The sequence below is a fragment of the Physeter macrocephalus genome, chromosome 2, assembly GCF_002837175.3.
Source record: "Physeter macrocephalus isolate SW-GA chromosome 2, ASM283717v5, whole genome shotgun sequence".
Lineage (NCBI taxonomy): Eukaryota > Metazoa > Chordata > Mammalia > Artiodactyla > Physeteridae > Physeter > Physeter macrocephalus.
In genome coordinates this window covers 79,984,446-80,001,529 of record NC_041215.1, presented here as the reverse complement: position 1 = coordinate 80,001,529, position 17,084 = coordinate 79,984,446, and the positions used below count along the sequence as shown (strand labels likewise).

Here is a 17,084-nt window from a genome sequence, read left to right as displayed (position 1 = left end):
TTCCCTCACAGAAGCCCCAGGCATTCTCAGCCTAGAGGGAACCAGAGCAAATAAATTTTCCTCTTTTTTTTTTTTTTTTTTTTTGAGGTACGCGGGCCTCTCACTGCTGTGGCCCTCTCCCGTTGCGGAGCACAGGTTCCAGACGCGCAGTCCCAGCGGCCATGGCTCACGGGCCCAGCAGCTCTGCGGCACGCGGGATCCTCCCGGACCAGGGCACGAACCCGCGCCCCCTGCATCGGCAGGCGGACTCTCAACCACTGCGCCATCAGGGAAGCCCCTAAATTTTCCTCTTTGTAGAATGTGGACTTTTGTGATTTAGGATGATCAGTGTCTTACACACACAGCTGACTATCTACTCAGACCCAGTGACCCTGATCAAATCAATCCACACACATGAGGTTCTGGTTTATACAAAAGGGAGGGAGTTGCTCACCGGGCAAAATAATTCATTCCCTACTCAAACGTGTTTTGTTTTGTTTTTTTATGAAGACCTGACTCATGGTGCATTGAAAACACAGTGCAGTTCATCCTTAACTTGTCAAAGGTCCAGCAGTTGTGTAAAGTGTACACCCTGCAAAAACGTAAGGACTTCAGCCCCGGGCTCCAGGGCTCCGGGCAGCCCAGCTGTCACTGCCACAAACAGGTGGTGTAAACAATAGCTTGGCTCAGCTCACTCACTTGCCAAACCCTCCAGCAGCTGAGTTGGCTCAGCTCACTCACTTGCCAAACCCTCCAGCAGCTGAGTGTCCAGCCAGAGAGCGGCCCAGGCGAACACTCCACCACCAGCCCATGGAGCCCCGGCGACTCCTCCTGTTCCTTGGCCTCTGCTCAGGTAAGTGCCAGGGCTGCGGGGCTCTCCTTTGAGGCTGAAGCACTAGAAGCCCCCGAACCAGAGTCTTGCTTCTTTGATGGGAACACAGGATGGCAGGGCTTCACCAGCCCCAGGCTGCTCTGTCCGTTTCTCACCGATGTTGGCTTGATTGGGTTTGTGGATAAAGATTTTTAGTTGGGTTATCCAATTAAAATAGGAGCTGCCTGGTCAAAAGCTACAAAGTAGACATGCAATCTCTCTTTCCTTCAGTGCCTGCATCTTAGTAAATCCGTATGATCTGATTCAGCACCTCTTCTACCATCCCGGAGCTGCTATCATAGTTGAACAACTATAGGAACTTAGAAGGGTGACTTATAATCACAAGGAATATGGTTAACAAGTCTTTTTATGGCTCTAGGAGAATTCTGAAAATGAAGAGGATAGATTGACAGCTCCATGTGCTGGAGGGACAAACCTTTTCATAACTGTAACTAAACTCTCTCCATGAGAGATGAAATATTTTGTAATTTTTTAAACTTCTGAAGCTAAAAAAAAAATTCATATGAATGCATTACGGCCTACTTTTTTTTTTTTTTTAAAGGACACTACTATATGTAGGTTTGGGTTTGAATTGAAACCATAAAACCTTGCACAGCCCTTGACCCGCATTCAACTCTGGAATGTGTCACAACACAGCAGCTGAAAAGCTATCCTGAATCCCAAACTTCCGGTCGAGGGAAATAGATGTTTGCTGATTGCTTCATATAAAAGTTTACTGGTGATATCATCTCAACTGAGAAACAAGGCGACTGACATTCTGTGATTTCTCTTCTCTAATATTGCTCTGACAAACACAGGTCTTCTGGGCAAAAGAGGTGAAGAGCTTTATTATTAATGTTTTTCAATAGCAGAGTTGAAGGAAATAGCCTAACTCTGATAAACTATATCCTCTGGGATTTGGACTCGATCCAACCAAAGCTGGCTTGGTGGTGATGGTGGTGGTGGTGTGTGTCTGTGTGTCTGTGTGTGTTTGCAAACACTACACTCAATGGAAATTCTTAAGTGATATGTTTATATATAAAAATCCTTAAGAGATCTTTTAGGACACCAAAGATCTCCAAAAATGCAAGTTTAGCTATTTTTTGAAGTATGTGATATGTATTTAGATCAAACCTAGAGTTTGCTGGTGTCAATTCACATGGATAGTTAACAGAAATTTAGAACAAGATGAGGCAATCCAACATCTTCAAATTTATATTATAGGGGAACTGAGGCTAAAAGACATGAACTGACCTTCCCTAAGTCACTTCATGTACAAACTTTGGAATGTGATCAGACTCCATTTTTTATGTGCATGGTCAGAAAGCCTGAGATTGAAAAGGTAGCAAGAAACACAGCACCAGGTTGAGATAAGAATTACCCAAGGTGACTATTAACAGGACAGAATTCCTTTTGTCCAACCCACCAAGCTGTTCCCCACATAAAAATACAGATTGGACTAGTATGGTACAAAAGAACACTTTAAAATTGTGGCTGGGTTCCTCTACTTAGATTCAGTCCTTTGGGGGCAAAAGTGAGGGACACTTTTTCCCGTTTTAGTGTACCAGATAATGATCTCTGTTCTATTTTTATAGCACTTTCATTACAGCCTTTCCTTTCCCCCAGCTCAGGAATCCCAAGCACTTCATTACCACCTTTCTTATGGCATATTACTTTCCAGCTTGTTTACAGTTATTTATGTAAATGGAAAATATCAATGTCCATGAAGGTATTAAGACAGGATCTGTATCAGATTCATGTTGGAAAACCTCAAAGCTACTCAAACAATGCTTTGCACACAGCAAATGTTCAACGAATATGTGAATGAATTAATGTTACCACCATCTGAACAGGGATGACCAGTATGATTTTGCTGAAAAGGGAGACTGACATTACTTATGTGTTTGTCTGTGTTTGTTAATTTACATCCTGCCTTTTAAAGAAAGTATTTACTGTGATTTATTGGATCTGTGAAGAGATGGTCCAATTCTCCAGACCATACTGGAGTTGGGAATAGAATCCTAGAATTCTGAGTTCAGGTCCTATAAGTTTTCTATCACTCTACCCTGCTTTGGGGAGGAAAAAAGAAAAGAATACCAATGAATATGGTCTAAGAAATGGAGATCTCCTTGGAAATTCCTTAGAAGTTCATTACGAAAGGCACAAGGCCCCTTGGCCTTGGCGAGGGTGCAGAGGAAGAAGTGAGTATCCCTGGAACCCTGACCGTGCCTGGCTCCCCAGTGCTCCCTACTCCCTAGCAGAACTTAGGGTTGGCCTGCATAGTTTTCCTGCCACAGAATGCTGAGCATCTGCTCTCTCTGTTGCTTTCTAGTATGTTCTTCCTGTCAAAGTGGAATAAACGATCACTTAAAAATAAGCAGCCCAAGGTATCACCAAAGCAATAACTTCAAACCCAGTGGCCAAGGCACTCAGTGATCCACACCAGCCCCCCACTGCTCCCACCATGGGCTGGGTGGGCCCCAGGATAGACAAGGCCTGGAGGACAGAGGACAGCTGCATCCCAGGGGCTCAGTGGGGCACCTGCAAAACCTGGGTCTTTGGACAACATGCTGCTCTAAGGGTCCTCAAATGCAGGTAGTTTGGGGGAGATGCCACATGAAAGCTCTGCACAGACCCTTTTAGGTTCAGAAAATTTGGGAAACTAGAAGTGAAGAGGTAGGCTAGGTAAGGCATTCAATATAAAGAGTCCAGGAAGGTCATAATGAAGATATCTGAGCTATACTGAAACCTTCAAAAATACTAATGGACATGATACATTTGCCTTAATGGAGGTGGTGAAGAGCACAGGCCCTCTCGTCAGACGGCCTCCACTTATAATCCCACCTCTAACTAGCTGGGAGCCATGAATACATGGCTCAGCTCTCCAGACCTCAGTTTTCCCTTCTGTGAAGTAGGAGTAAAGACTGACCTCATAGGATTTTTATAAGGATTCAATAAGGTAATACAAATACAGGACCTTTAATAAAGCTCTACAGGCTAATTAAAACACATATTTTGGGGAGAATGAAAATGTTTCAATTCATTCCATAGCATTGATTATTTCAAACTGATATAAAGTCCTGGATGAGAAATAGTGGTTGACAGCATGGGCTCTGGGTGTCAATCCTGGCTCCACCATTTATGAAATCTGGGCCTCAATTTCCTCATCTGTAAAGTGAGGACAATGATAGTACATACCACACCCAGTTATGAGGATTGAAAGACTTAGTACATATAAAGCACATAGAAGAATGTCTAGCACAAAACAAATTGGGTGTGTTAGTTATTATTTTTGTTGATCAATAAAGATAGAAAACAGAATTACTCTTTACTTAATAATTATTTTGTTGACAAATGCTTCCAAACTTAGGATCAAAGGAGGAAAAAAAACAAAAACCAATCACCTGCCTTAGCGGTGATCGGTTAACACAACTGGGCAAAAAGGGAAAGCATCTCACTCGTTTCATTTTTAAAGTTGTCTTGGCCCAGGGAAAAAGTGTAGTTTCAGCAATAACCTGCGGAAAGGGGAGATCTGGTTACATGAATCCGGGCAAATGGATTGTGTGATTACTTCCTCTCCCAGCCCTGAACAGGCAACCCCCAAACCACAGCAGGCTTGAGTTACAGAGATCCTTCATAAGGCACTTGTTGGAATTTGGAACACATTTTCTCATAGGAGTAATGGCACATGTAGCTGTACAGTTTCCAGCACATTCATAACATTAAAAGTGAGTACAAGGGCATGGCACAGAATGACCGGCTCTAACTTCAGCTCTGCCCTAGCCGCATGACCACAGACAAGTCAGCCCACTTCTCGGAATCTCAGGCGAGAATGTCTGCCTGCATGCCTGCTGGTGAGGACCACATCACGCTGGACACACAAAGCCTGTGGGCTCTGAGAATACTGGATGATATTGCCCTCCATCCTGAAGGAAAACGTAATAAAGATTCCTTGGAATCATTCATGCTCCAAATAGGAGCCCCAAACCCAGGTCAGCAGAACATGTGGTTTTCACTCTTAGCAACTTAATTGGGACACGGGCCCATCAGCAGTGATTATTTTTTTATTTTTAAAATTATGGAAAAATACATAAGTAAGATTTACCATGGTAAAATACACATTACATAAAATTTCCATTTTAAAGTACACAATCCAGTGGCATTAGGTACATTCACAATGTTATGCAACCATCACCACTAATTCCAGAACTTTTTCATCACCCCAGAAAGAAACCCTGGGCCCATTAGCAGTCACTCCCGTTCCCCAGTCCCCACAGTCCCTAGTAACCACTAACCTACTCTCTGTTCTATGGATTGACCTATTCTGGATATTTCATATAAATGAAATCATACAATATGTGCCCTTTTGTGTCTGACTTCTATCACTTAGCATAATGTTTTCAGGAGTCATTCATGCTGTAGCATGTATCAGAACTTCATTCCTTTTCATGGCTGAATAATATTCTACTGCATAGATATACCACATTTGTTTATCCATTTATCCATTGATGGACATGTGGGTTGTTTCTACCATATCGCTATTGTAAATATTGCTGCTATGAATATTCATGTACAAATTTTTTGTTTGCTTTTGGGGTTTTTTGTTTGTATTTTTTCTTTTTTAAATTGAAGTATAGTTGATTTACAATACTGTGCTAGTTTCAAGTGTATAGCACAGGGATTCACTCATATATATATGTATATATATTCCTTTACAGATTCTTTTCCTTTATAGAATATTGAGTGTAATGCCCAGTAGGTCCTTGTTGGTTATCTATTTTATATATAGTAGTGTGTGTACATTAATCCCAAGCTCCTAATTTATACACCCCCCACCCCCATGTACAAATTTTTGTATGACCCGTTCGTTTGTGGAAATACCCAGGAATGGCATTGCTAGGTCATATGGTAGCTCTGTGTATAACTTGTGTGAGAAGCCACCAAACTGTTTTCCACAGCAGCTACACCATTTACCTCTCACCAGCAACATATGAGGATTCCAGTTTCTCTGTAACCTCACCAATATTTGTCAATTTTAATTTTGTTAATTATGGAATAACATCCTAGTGGGTGTGAATCAGCATCAATTTTGGGCTGTTCATAGCATCATGAGCTCTGAGGCCAGCCAATCTGAGATTTCATTGCATCATGACCAGATTCTGAAATACCAAGACTGACTTTGTGTGGACCTTTCTTCTTGTGTGTGCGTGTTCCTAGCAAACTTGATGCAACCAGATGCTGGATGAAGGCATGTCATCTGTCCAAAGTACAAGTGCATGATAATCTGGCATGCCCCACTGGGAAGGGACCACACTGGCAGCTGCACTTGGAAAGGAATTCAAGGCAATAATAGTTGCATCGGGGAGCCCTTCAACAAGGGGGCTTGCGTGCCTTCCAAGAGCTGGCCACACCTCAGTTACTCACGTTAGTGTGTGTAGAGGGTGGGAGCAGACTCTGACAGTGAGTGTGTTGTTTACTGTCTCAGCTGGCCTCGTCCTGGGCTCCGAACATGAGACCCGCCTGGTGGCAAAGCTATTTGAAAACTACAACAGCGTAGTACGGCCCGTGGAAGACCACCGCAAGGCCGTGGAGGTGACGGTGGGCCTGCAGCTGATACAGCTCATCAACGTGGTGAGACAAGAGAGCTCCAGGCTCTCCACACCTCCCCCGGAGCATCCTCCCCCAGCTCCCCTCTCGTCCTCCTAAAGATGGGGCCTTATCTTGTTTTCAGGATGAAGTAAATCAGATCGTGACAACCAATGTTCGTCTGAAACAGGTAACTCAGCTAGATGATTGCATTCATGTTGTTTTTATTCACCCTGAAATTTAACATGGGCCCAGAGGGAATCAATTTAGGTAACAGGGATATGTACCAAAATGTTAAAAGTAGATATTTTGGGGTAGTGGGACTGTGGATCATGTTTTGGTGTTTATTTTTTATTGTACTTTGTGCTTTTTCTGTGTGTATTAATTTGCTAGGACTCCTGGAACAAAGTCACAACCTGGACAGCTTAAACAACAGAAACTTACTGTCTCACAGTTTTTGAGGCCAAAAGTCCAAAACTAAGGTGTTGGCAGAATTGGTTCCTTCTGAAGTTTGTGAGGGAGAACCTGCTCCAGGCCTCTCAGGCCTTTGCTCAGAATTGGTTGTCTTCACGTTCACATGACTTTCTTCCTGAATATGTATCTGTCTTCAAATGTCCCCATCTTATAAGGACACCAGTCATATTGGGTTAGGGCCCACCTTAATGACTTCACTTTAACTTAATTACCTCTGTAAAGACCCTAACCCCAAATAAGGTCATATTCTGAGGTCTTGGGGGTTAGAACTTCATATTAATTTGGGGGAGACAATTCAACATTGTGTTATCCAAATTTGCTGCATTGGGTATATGTTACTTTCATAATGTAGAAGAAAATATAATACTTTTTTAAAAAAATGATGTTGCCTCCTTGAGGAAAACATTCCCAATAGGGTCATTCTCCTTTCCTAAGGTGGGCAGTGTACCTGGTAGATCTGCTACCACTTGGTGGCGTTACTTGGGCTACCTTTGTTTTCTCACCTGTAAAATGGGGTCAATAATCACTCCTACCTCATGGGAACATTGTGAGGACTAAATGATGAATATGGGTAAAATGCTTACAACAGTGCCTGCATATACTCAGTGCTCTGTGTTTGCTCTTACTTGTTACTAAAGGGAAAACTGAATTCTGAATCAAACCCTTCTTACTGGAACACAATTTCTGTCCATACCTGAATTACCGTGCTCATCAGAGCTCTTGATAACCCTAGATTTTAAAAATATTTTTAGTTTTTTAATCGACTAAATGTCTTCATTTCTAGCAATGGGTGGATTACAACTTAAAATGGAACCCAGACGACTATGGTGGCGTGAAAAAAATTCACATTCCATCGGAAAGGATCTGGCACCCGGACCTAGTTCTTTATAACAAGTAAGCAAAACAGACAGGATGAGGAGGCGGACATTACAGGGGCAGGTGGAGCCCAAGCGCCCTAACGGAAGGGCTGCCACTCTTGGCATGCGTCTCACCACCGTTCACATTAAATAACCCTTAAAAACCAAGAGCCAAGTTGACATGCTAGGAGTGCCATATGGTGTCTCATGTTATGAATAGAAATAATTATCAGAGCCAAATTGAAACAGGGCTGCAGGGTGGGGGACATTTAATCCCTGAGAGCTCCTGTAGGGTATAGGGCAACTATCCAAGGAACCCAAACATCATATAATTGAGTTCCTTGGAATTAAATGTCCTTCCGACCAATAGGTCTGAACCTCCTGGGGTTGTTATTCATCACATCCTCACAGCATCCCAAGATGCCGCGTGCTGCTGATGGCCTGGGATGCCTATGTAGCCCATCCACTGGGCTCTGTGACAGACTGCATGTTGTGAAATTATAATGTGATTCAAGACACTCCAATTTAATGACACGTTCATTATCATACGCCCTTCATTTGTCAGGGAATGTTCATTGCAAAGATCATCCTTCCCAGGCAGGAGCATTCAACACTGGCCTAGAGGATTTGTGGTCTGACATTCTACGGCACGTGTCTGGAGCGAGCAGGCTGTGCGTTCTAGCAGGCTCACCAGGGAAGGTGGCCAGGGCTAGTGAGCAGAAATGATACCTTTTAAGATGACCCTCCCCAACTTTGATATTTTATTACATATTTTCCAATCCGACCTGGGATTCAAACTTGAGTCAAAGTACACAATCATTTGTTTAAACTTTTGGACAAGTATTCTCGTAGGACAGGGTGTCTATCTCTCAGAGTTAAGTTTCTCTTTCACTTAGAATCTGAGGGAAGCAATTAAAATCCTCAGGTCCTTTTGATAAGCTCACTCAGAAAGACCCTCATAGAGGAGAGAATCCTGTTTCACCTGCTTGGAAGGCGAGACATAGACCATCCTTTCCCTCTGCTCTGTTGGGAGGGTCTCAAGCTGCATAGTTTTCTGGATAGAGCCTCTTCTCAGTCCCAAGGAAAAATTAATGAGAAGAAAATCTCTTGATTTATGAAGTGAGGCACAATATATACCACATGTCCCTGAAAGCCCAGCAAGGTAGACCCCACCCACTTTTCAGCACCTATTATATACTGTCCTGCTCTCTGCCAAGGCCCTGGGGCTCAGGCTGTTTTGGAATGAGCGGACCACCCACTGAACAAGACCTGCAGAAATAGTTTGTTATTTTTTAGTATCTACCATGTTGCCTCCCCCCCCCCCCGCCCCCCTCGTACGCCGGCCTCTCACTGCTGTGGCCTCTCCCGTTGCGGAGCACAGGCTCCGGACGCGCAGGCTCAGCGGCCACGGCTCACGGGCCCAGCCGCTCCGCGGCATGTGGGATCCTCCCGGACCGGGGCACGCACCCGTGTCCCCTGCATCGGCAGGCGGACTCTCAACCACTGCACCACCAGGGAAGCCCCCATGTTGCCTTTTTTAATGAGAAATTATTGCCAACATTTGAAAATTGGGAAATACATTAAAATCTGAATTTTTAACTTCTCTAGAATAATCCAACATTCAAAAATATGGCAACTTTGGATTAAAAGTCTTGGTTCTCAGCTTCCAAGGAAGAATCCAATATCAGGCAACGTGGAGGCTTCGCTCCCACGCAGACACCATGGCAGAGCTGAGTGGTGCCTTCCTCAGAGAAGAGAGGGTCTCTCCCCATGCCAGGCTCAACCTTCCCTCCTTCCTTGCCTGCCTGGTCCTGGAGGCATCTGAGTTTGTGACCCTACCCCCACTGGGGTCTAAATAGTTCTTTAAAGGTAATAGACCCCTTCTTTAACGTGCTTGTCACCGTAATGAGCCACTAGACGTGTTTTTATTTAAAATTCCTGGTTTTTTTCTCAATTAACTTACAAAGTATATCAGAGAAGGGATACCTGGAGATTAACATCACAAATACTACTGAGGACTGGGAAAAATCTGGGATGCAGTGAATCCATGTCACCTGTTATTCCTTTAAAGCTGTAGAGTCTCAGATTCGTCCCTAGATATCCTGATTCAGCGCTTCGACGGTGCTCAGGAATCTATATTTTGTTTTATTTTATTTTTGATTGAAGTATAGTTGATTACAATATTGTGTTAGTTGTAGGTATATAGCATAGTGATTCCGATTTTTTGCAGATTATATTCCATTATAGGTTATTACAAGATATTGAATATAATTCCCTGTGCTATACACTAAATCCTTGTTGCTTATCTATTTTAAGTATAGTAGTTTGTATCTGTTAATCCCATACTCCTAATTTGTCCCTCCCCCTCCTTCTCCCCTTTGGTAACCATAAGTTTGTTTTCTGTATCTGTGAGTCTGTTTCTGTTCTGTAAAGATTCACTTGTATTATTTTTTAGATTCAGGAATCTATATTTTAAACAAGCACCCCAGTGATCCTTATTATCAGACAAGTTTGAAAAACATTGCCACAGATAAAAAGCGATGCAGTGCAAAAGAAAGCTTCTATAATTAGCACCTGAATAATTATCAACTGTCTCCCGTTAACATCCCCAAGCAGAATTGAAGGCTCATCTGTCACTTGGATCCCCGTTCCTCTTTTATCCCAATTGTAGTGCAGATGGTGACTTTGCCATTGTCAAGTTCACCAAAGTGCTCCTGGACTACACTGGCCACATCACGTGGACACCTCCCGCCATCTTTAAAAGCTACTGTGAGATCATCGTCACCCACTTTCCCTTTGACGAACAGAACTGCAGCATGAAGCTGGGCACCTGGACCTATGACGGATCCGTGGTGGCCATCTACCCGGTAGGTGGTGGCCATCAACCCAGTAGGTGGTGACCCACTGTGAGGAGGCTGGATGCAGGAAAAGCGTGATTCAGGTCTCCAACTCTGCCCCTCCATTATCATAGGCTCTCAGCACCCATTCGAACTTTGAGGATTGTCTAGTTTGATGGTTCTCGGTTGGGAAGGTTCTTGATGCACTTCATAAGAGAACCACCTGGGGCTTAAATAATTCTCTATGCCCAGGTTCAAGCCCAAGAATTCTGATTTAATCAGAATGGGGTGGAGCTAGGGCACCAATATATTTTAAAGCTCCCAAGTGACTTGGATGTATAGTCAACATGGAGAATCCCAATAGTCCAAACCCCCTTATTTTACAGGAAAGTAACCTAAGACCCCAAAGCGAAGGTGACACAGGGTCCCTCCTGGGTATGTGACAGTGCTGGGATCGGTTGCCTTGTCACAGCTGATTAGGAAACCCTCCCCCTCCTCAGGGTGACGAGGCTGGGAATTCAAAGTTTCATTCCATCTTCTCAGGAAAGCGACCAGCCAGACCTAAGCAACTTCATGGAGAGTGGGGAATGGGTGATCAAGGAGTCCCGGGGCTGGAAGCACTGGGTGTTCTACGCCTGCTGCCCCTCCACCCCCTATCTGGACATCACCTACCACTTTGTCATGCAGCGCCTGCCCCTCTACTTCATCGTCAACGTCATCATTCCCTGCCTGCTCTTCTCCTTCTTAACCGGCCTGGTGTTCTACCTGCCCACAGACTCAGGTGGGTGCAGTTGCCATGGCGGCAGCTGCTGACCCTGATGGATATCAGGCTACTCTTTTGGGGGAAGCCAGAAATAACCACGGCTAATAAACAAATATAGGCAGACAGACCCAAATCATCATCCCTGGGGAGGATGCGTGTACTGACTGGCCATGTGTAGTGGTGAAGTCCCAGCTGGGGCAGACTACAGAGCAGGCAGAGAGCTGAATGGGATTCTGAAGATGCACATACATAGCTCAGTCTGGTTAAGTGAATAACCACCAGCACCTATGTGCTGAATACCTGCTGTGTGCCCCGAAATGTGCTGGGTAAGGCATGTATCACAGACACTACCAATGCCTCGTACCCCATAAAGTCACTTGCTCTATGTGACTAATCAGGTCTTGCCTCCTTTGCCCACTGCTTGCCCCTTGAAAATAGCTTTTGTGTATCTATTCTCCAGATGGCAGTATCTTTACACACAACACCATACTTCCCAAGTGGCAATTCTTTCTCCCATATCAGCCTGGACGACTTACTTACCTCCTACTGAGTAATCACATCTGTGACATAATTTCACCAGACACCAACAATCTACAGAAAAGGGGGAAAGGGAACACATATGCCTGCCAGCAAGTCACTGCTCTTAAATGATTTACGGCAGACAAGCAGGGATAAAAGAAAGATGGTAAGGTGGTCCTCAAACTTATGACAGATAACAATTTTATCAAAAGGCCAAAAAAAAAAAAAACCCACAAAAGTCTAAATCCAACTTTCCAACAAGAAAAAAAAAACTTACACATTCACTCACTCAACATATACCGTTTAAACAACTGTTACAAGACAGGGATAAGGTAGAGAATAAGGCAGAATTTTCCCCACAGAACATATGTTCTAGGGATTGTACTCATTCTTAAACAAATGATCACAACCAATATTTTTTCAACTTTCTAATCAAATGAAGCTTCTTAAAGTGAAGAGAGAAAATTCTACGCAGGGCAATATGGAAACTAATCAGAGTTTCTATAAATATTAAATGATTTATGCTTGAAAAGCATTTAGAACAGTGAGACTGCTTGATAATTGTTAGCTATCATTATTATCATTAATCAAGAAATTTGATGTACCTTGATAAATATTTTATATTTATAATTCTGTTTTCTTTTTTACTTTTGAAGACTTTCCTACCCACCAGAAACTGACAATTTCTTGTTTGCATCCACTCTGGATCCTGTGTATATTCCTAGCATCTGGACGCATCCAGAATGGGAAAAGCTCCACACTGGAAAGCAGGGCCACACTAGAGTTTTCCCAGGACACAAACACCAAGACCAGCCCAAGGAAAGTCCCTTCCAAAGGCCCTCTCCTGCATCTGAGCTGGTCAATCCCCACAAAAATATTCCAGTGTCATTCAGCCCCTGGCTTTCTTGTTTACTTGTCCAACCAAGACACCATCCGGGAATTGCTTACCCTGAAATTGTAGGGCCTGGAGGAAAGATTCAGGGGAAGGGGAATCCCTCAACCCTTCGTATGAGAAACAAAAAAAGTCAAAACAAGAAAAAAAAAAACCCAAATCATCCCTTTAGATGAATATGAGAAAGTGAGTGGTGTGAAATCATTGATTTTGTCCTTTCTCGGCTTTGGTCTTGCAGCTTGCTCCCACAATGAGAAAAAGATACATGTACTTCTGGGCTGCCCATCCATCTGCTGAGTAACAAGTAGGCCAGGCTGCAGTTCAGTTTTGTGAGGTTTAAGACATTCTGCTGCAGACGGAAAAACTGCCATCTGGGGTCTCGATTACCACCCAGAACCTCTCTGGGTTCCCTGAGTTCCGCTAAGAAACTGAATGTTGGGCAGGAGGTGAAGTAGCATTTCCTGCTTGGCAGCCTCTAATGGAAACACCTGCCACTTGCCATCATCAGCAGAGTTAAGGTGCCAAGGTCTCAGGAAATTCTGCAGAAAAAATTCCCCACCACGAGACCTTGAGAACATGCCGGTCACATTCCTCTCACCCTTGGGTTTTGGTGGTGTGCTCGTTTGCTAGGGCTACCTTCACCAAGGACCACAGACTGGTGGCTTAAGCAACAGAAATTATTTTCCCACAGTGCTGGAGGCTGGAAGTCCAAGATCAAGGTGTCAGCAGGGTTGGTTTCCTCTGAGGCCTCTCTCCTTGGCTTGCAGATGGCTGTCTTCAGCCTGGGTCCTCACATGGCCGTTCCTCTGTGTGTGTCTGTGTCTTAATCTCCTTTTCTGATAAGGACACCAGTCATATTGGATGAGGGCCCACCCTAAGACCTCATTTTAATTGAATTACATCGTTCAAGGCCCTATCTCCAAAACAGTCCCTGAGGTGCTGGGGCTTAGTGTTTCAACACATAAATTTGGATGGAAGAACAATTTAGCCCGTAACAGGTGGGTTGTGTTTGTTTCTTCTTTTGTCCAGGAGAGAAGATGACTTTGAGCATCTCTGTCCTGCTGTCCTTAACCGTGTTCCTTCTGGTCATTGTGGAGCTGATCCCTTCCACCTCCAGTGCGGTGCCCTTGATTGGGAAGTACATGCTGTTCACCATGGTGTTTGTCATCGCATCCATCATCATCACCGTCATCGTCATCAACACACACCACCGCTCCCGCAGCACCCACGTCATGCCCGAGTGGGTGCGGAAGGTGAGCGAGCAAGGTCCCGGCACACTTTGCACGGGGCTGCCCCTCCCTCAAGGCATCGCAGGTCTACTCTTCTGTGTGGCCAGTGGCCTCCTAGGTAACCCTTGTGGGCACTTAGGAACGGAAAGTCCTTTCTAGGCTGTAGGGGTTTTGGGGAAGGAACTTTCTTTGGCTTCTTGCTGGGTATAAATAACTCAAGCAACTGCCCCAGGGAGATAAGAAAACCAGAATTAGCAAAGCCCATTCCAAACGCAACCTTAAAGAATCTCTTTGATTAGAGAAGATGAATAAATCACTATCCTTTTATTCAAATGCTGTGAAATCTTGAGATGTCTGTTTTTATGTCTTCCAGTTTGTGAACAGACTGCTTATTTTTTGCTGGTAGAATCATCTGCTGAGACTAGAATGAGGGCTAGAAATTGGGAGTGGGGGTAGGGAGGGGGCTTGATGAGAGATTGTCAAAAAGTTTTAGTGAGGAACTTGGTCTCAAATATTTACATTACTGAATTTTAAAATGTGTTAACATTTCCAATATGTTGGTTCTTTTATACATCTTCACAGAGACACTAACGTCCAGTCGTTTGTGCACAGTGCAAAAGATTTGTTATGAATTGATAGAGAAACTACTGCTTGCAATGTATTCTTTTGGGAGGAGAGACAGTCCCTGCTTCTCTAAAGGCCAAGTGACTCCTGGCAATACCTATGTTGCATTTCTTCAGGAACAAGAAACAGATGAAAACAGTCTAGCTGTTTTGTGGGGCCGGAACCTTATATATATATTTTTAGCGGGAGGGGCCCTTTCTTTAACCTTTTGATCATGAGGACACAGGCCTTGAAAGAAGTGGGTGCCTACAGGGGGTCTGGAAGCTTAAGCTTCATTGGTTTCTTGAGTCAGTAGTGGCACACAGGCTCCCTCCAGTGGCAAGCTGCTGGCATTACAGAATCATCTCTGTTAGCCTTAGTAATTTGACAGGTCACAGGATACAGATGAGGAAGCTTTGAGAAAATCTAGTATAGTCCTTTTGTTTTAGGGACAAAGAGGCGGGGCCCAGAGAAGCTGAATGATTCGCCTAAGGTCACATTGCTTATGCAAAATCAGAGTTTGATGCTTGCCCTGCTGACAATAATTCCCATACGTGGACTTCTTTTTTATTTTATTATAGGTTTTTATCGACACTATCCCAAATATCATGTTCTTCTCCACGATGAAAAGACCATCCAGAGAAAAACAAGACAAAAAAATTTTTACAGAAGACATTGATATTTCTGACATTTCTGGGAAGCCGGGACCTCCACCCATGGGTTTCCACTCTCCCCTGATCAAACACCCCGAGGTGAAAAGTGCCATTGAAGGCATCAAATACATCGCAGAGACCATGAAGTCAGACCAGGAGTCCAATAACGTAAGCTCTGTGGCTTGAGATCTGCACCTCCTGTTTAAATGGTCAAATGCTCAAGCACAGAGGGATGGGTTTGGCTTGATGGGAAGGTTGGCGTTCAAGGGGCAGCTACTGACGTAAGATGTGCCCAGTGACCCCCTAGGCCATCTTAGCAAGTCATCATATTGTGAATAACCTATTTAAAAAATAAAGATCATAATGCCAGTGGAGGGATGATCAACAGATTGAAGGGCCCCTAGATGATGGATAGCACGAACATCGTGAGTCCATGATCGTCTTACAGAAATTCTAACATATTCCTCTCTCCCAGGCGGCCGAGGAATGGAAGTACGTTGCAATGGTGATGGACCACATTCTCCTCGGAGTCTTCATGCTCGTCTGCATCATCGGAACGCTGGCTGTGTTTGCAGGTCGGCTCATTGAATTAAATCAGCAAGGATGAGCAGAAAGCTGAGCTGAACCTCAGCGCCAGGGAAATTTGTCTACTTGGATACATGCTCACTTCTCAAACATTTAATTTTCTGTATTTATTATTCATGACAAAAGTTTCTGTTTATATAAGGTTATGGCCTCAAAGTGTCTTCACATTGCTTCTCCCTTCACTCCTGCTGTGGCTGCCTGGAGAGTGAACCCTTTGCAGTAAATGAATCTGGATTGCTACATGAAGCGTTCATTTCCAACAGTGTCCAGAAGAATTTTGCCCAGGATAACTGAGCTTTTCTGTTAGTTTTTTAAATTTTTTTTTTTGTGTGTGTGTTATGCGGGCCTTCCTCTGTTGTGGCCTCGTCCGTTGCGGAGCACAGGCTCCGGACGCGCAGGCTCAGCGGCCATGGCTCACGGGCCCAGCCGCTCCGCGGCATGTGGAATCCTCCCATACCGGGGCGCGAACCCGGTTCCCCTGCATCGGCAGGCGGACGCGCAACCACTGCGCCACCAGGGAAGCCCCAGTTTTTTAAATTTTTAAACTTTGCGCAAAGAGTCTATCCTTTGCTTAAAAGTCAGTTTTGTACCTGCTGAAAAAGCCCCATCGGGCTTCCCTGGTGGAGCAGTGGTTGAGAGTCCGCCTGCCGATGCAGGGGAACCGGGTTCGCGCCCCGGTATGGGAGGATCCCACATGCCGCGGAGCGGCTGGGCCCGTGAGCCATGGCCGCTGAGCCTGCGCGTCCCGGGCCTGTGCTCCGCGACGGGAGAGGCCACAGCAGTGAGAGGCCCGCGTACCACACACACACAAAAAAAAGCCCCATCTACCAGTCCCAAAAAGATGAAACGTTTGACTTGGAGAGAAAGAAAGCAGTAGAAAGACAGTAGGAAAATTCTAGGATGGCCACCACAATGCAAACTGCCTCAAAAACTCATGCTTTAAAGGAGGTTTCTAGAACTTGGAGGTGAGGGAGGGTCTTCCCAGTCTAACACAGCACCTGAGCTTGATGCTCGGGGTTTGAGGGAAAAGAGGTCCTAACCTGTATTGAGTGTGGGCCCAGGCACTGTGGGAATGGGCTCGCAGGCATGTTTTTATTTATCCTCAGAACTCTCATGACTGTCCCTGTTTTACAAATGCGGAAACTGAACTTGAGGGAGGTTAAGTTCACGGCCCAAAATAACAAGTAGAACTGACATCTGAACCTAGACCTTGTAAGTTCAAAGCAGCTCTGGGCT

General features: G+C 44.5%; 1 protein-coding gene across 2 annotated transcripts; it reads left to right on the top strand.

The window, feature by feature from the left end:
• Positions 1-714: 714 nt before the first annotated feature.
• Positions 715-16,215, top strand: CHRNA1 (cholinergic receptor nicotinic alpha 1 subunit). Of its 2 annotated transcripts, none has more exons than XM_028479279.2 (9): positions 715-832; positions 6,336-6,481; positions 6,582-6,626; positions 7,695-7,804; positions 10,439-10,634; positions 11,292-11,385; positions 13,808-14,031; positions 15,192-15,431; positions 15,739-16,215. In XM_028479279.2, exons 1-9 carry the CDS (start codon positions 790-792, stop codon positions 15,868-15,870), a joined length of 1,230 nt encoding a protein of 409 aa, XP_028335080.1. In that variant the 5' UTR covers positions 715-789; the 3' UTR covers positions 15,871-16,215. The 2 variants fall into 2 exon arrangements, with proteins under 2 accessions (XP_028335080.1, XP_007113829.1); XM_007113767.3 differs by having other exon boundaries at positions 716-832; positions 11,148-11,385; positions 15,739-16,214.
• Positions 16,216-17,084: the final 869 nt, after the last annotated feature.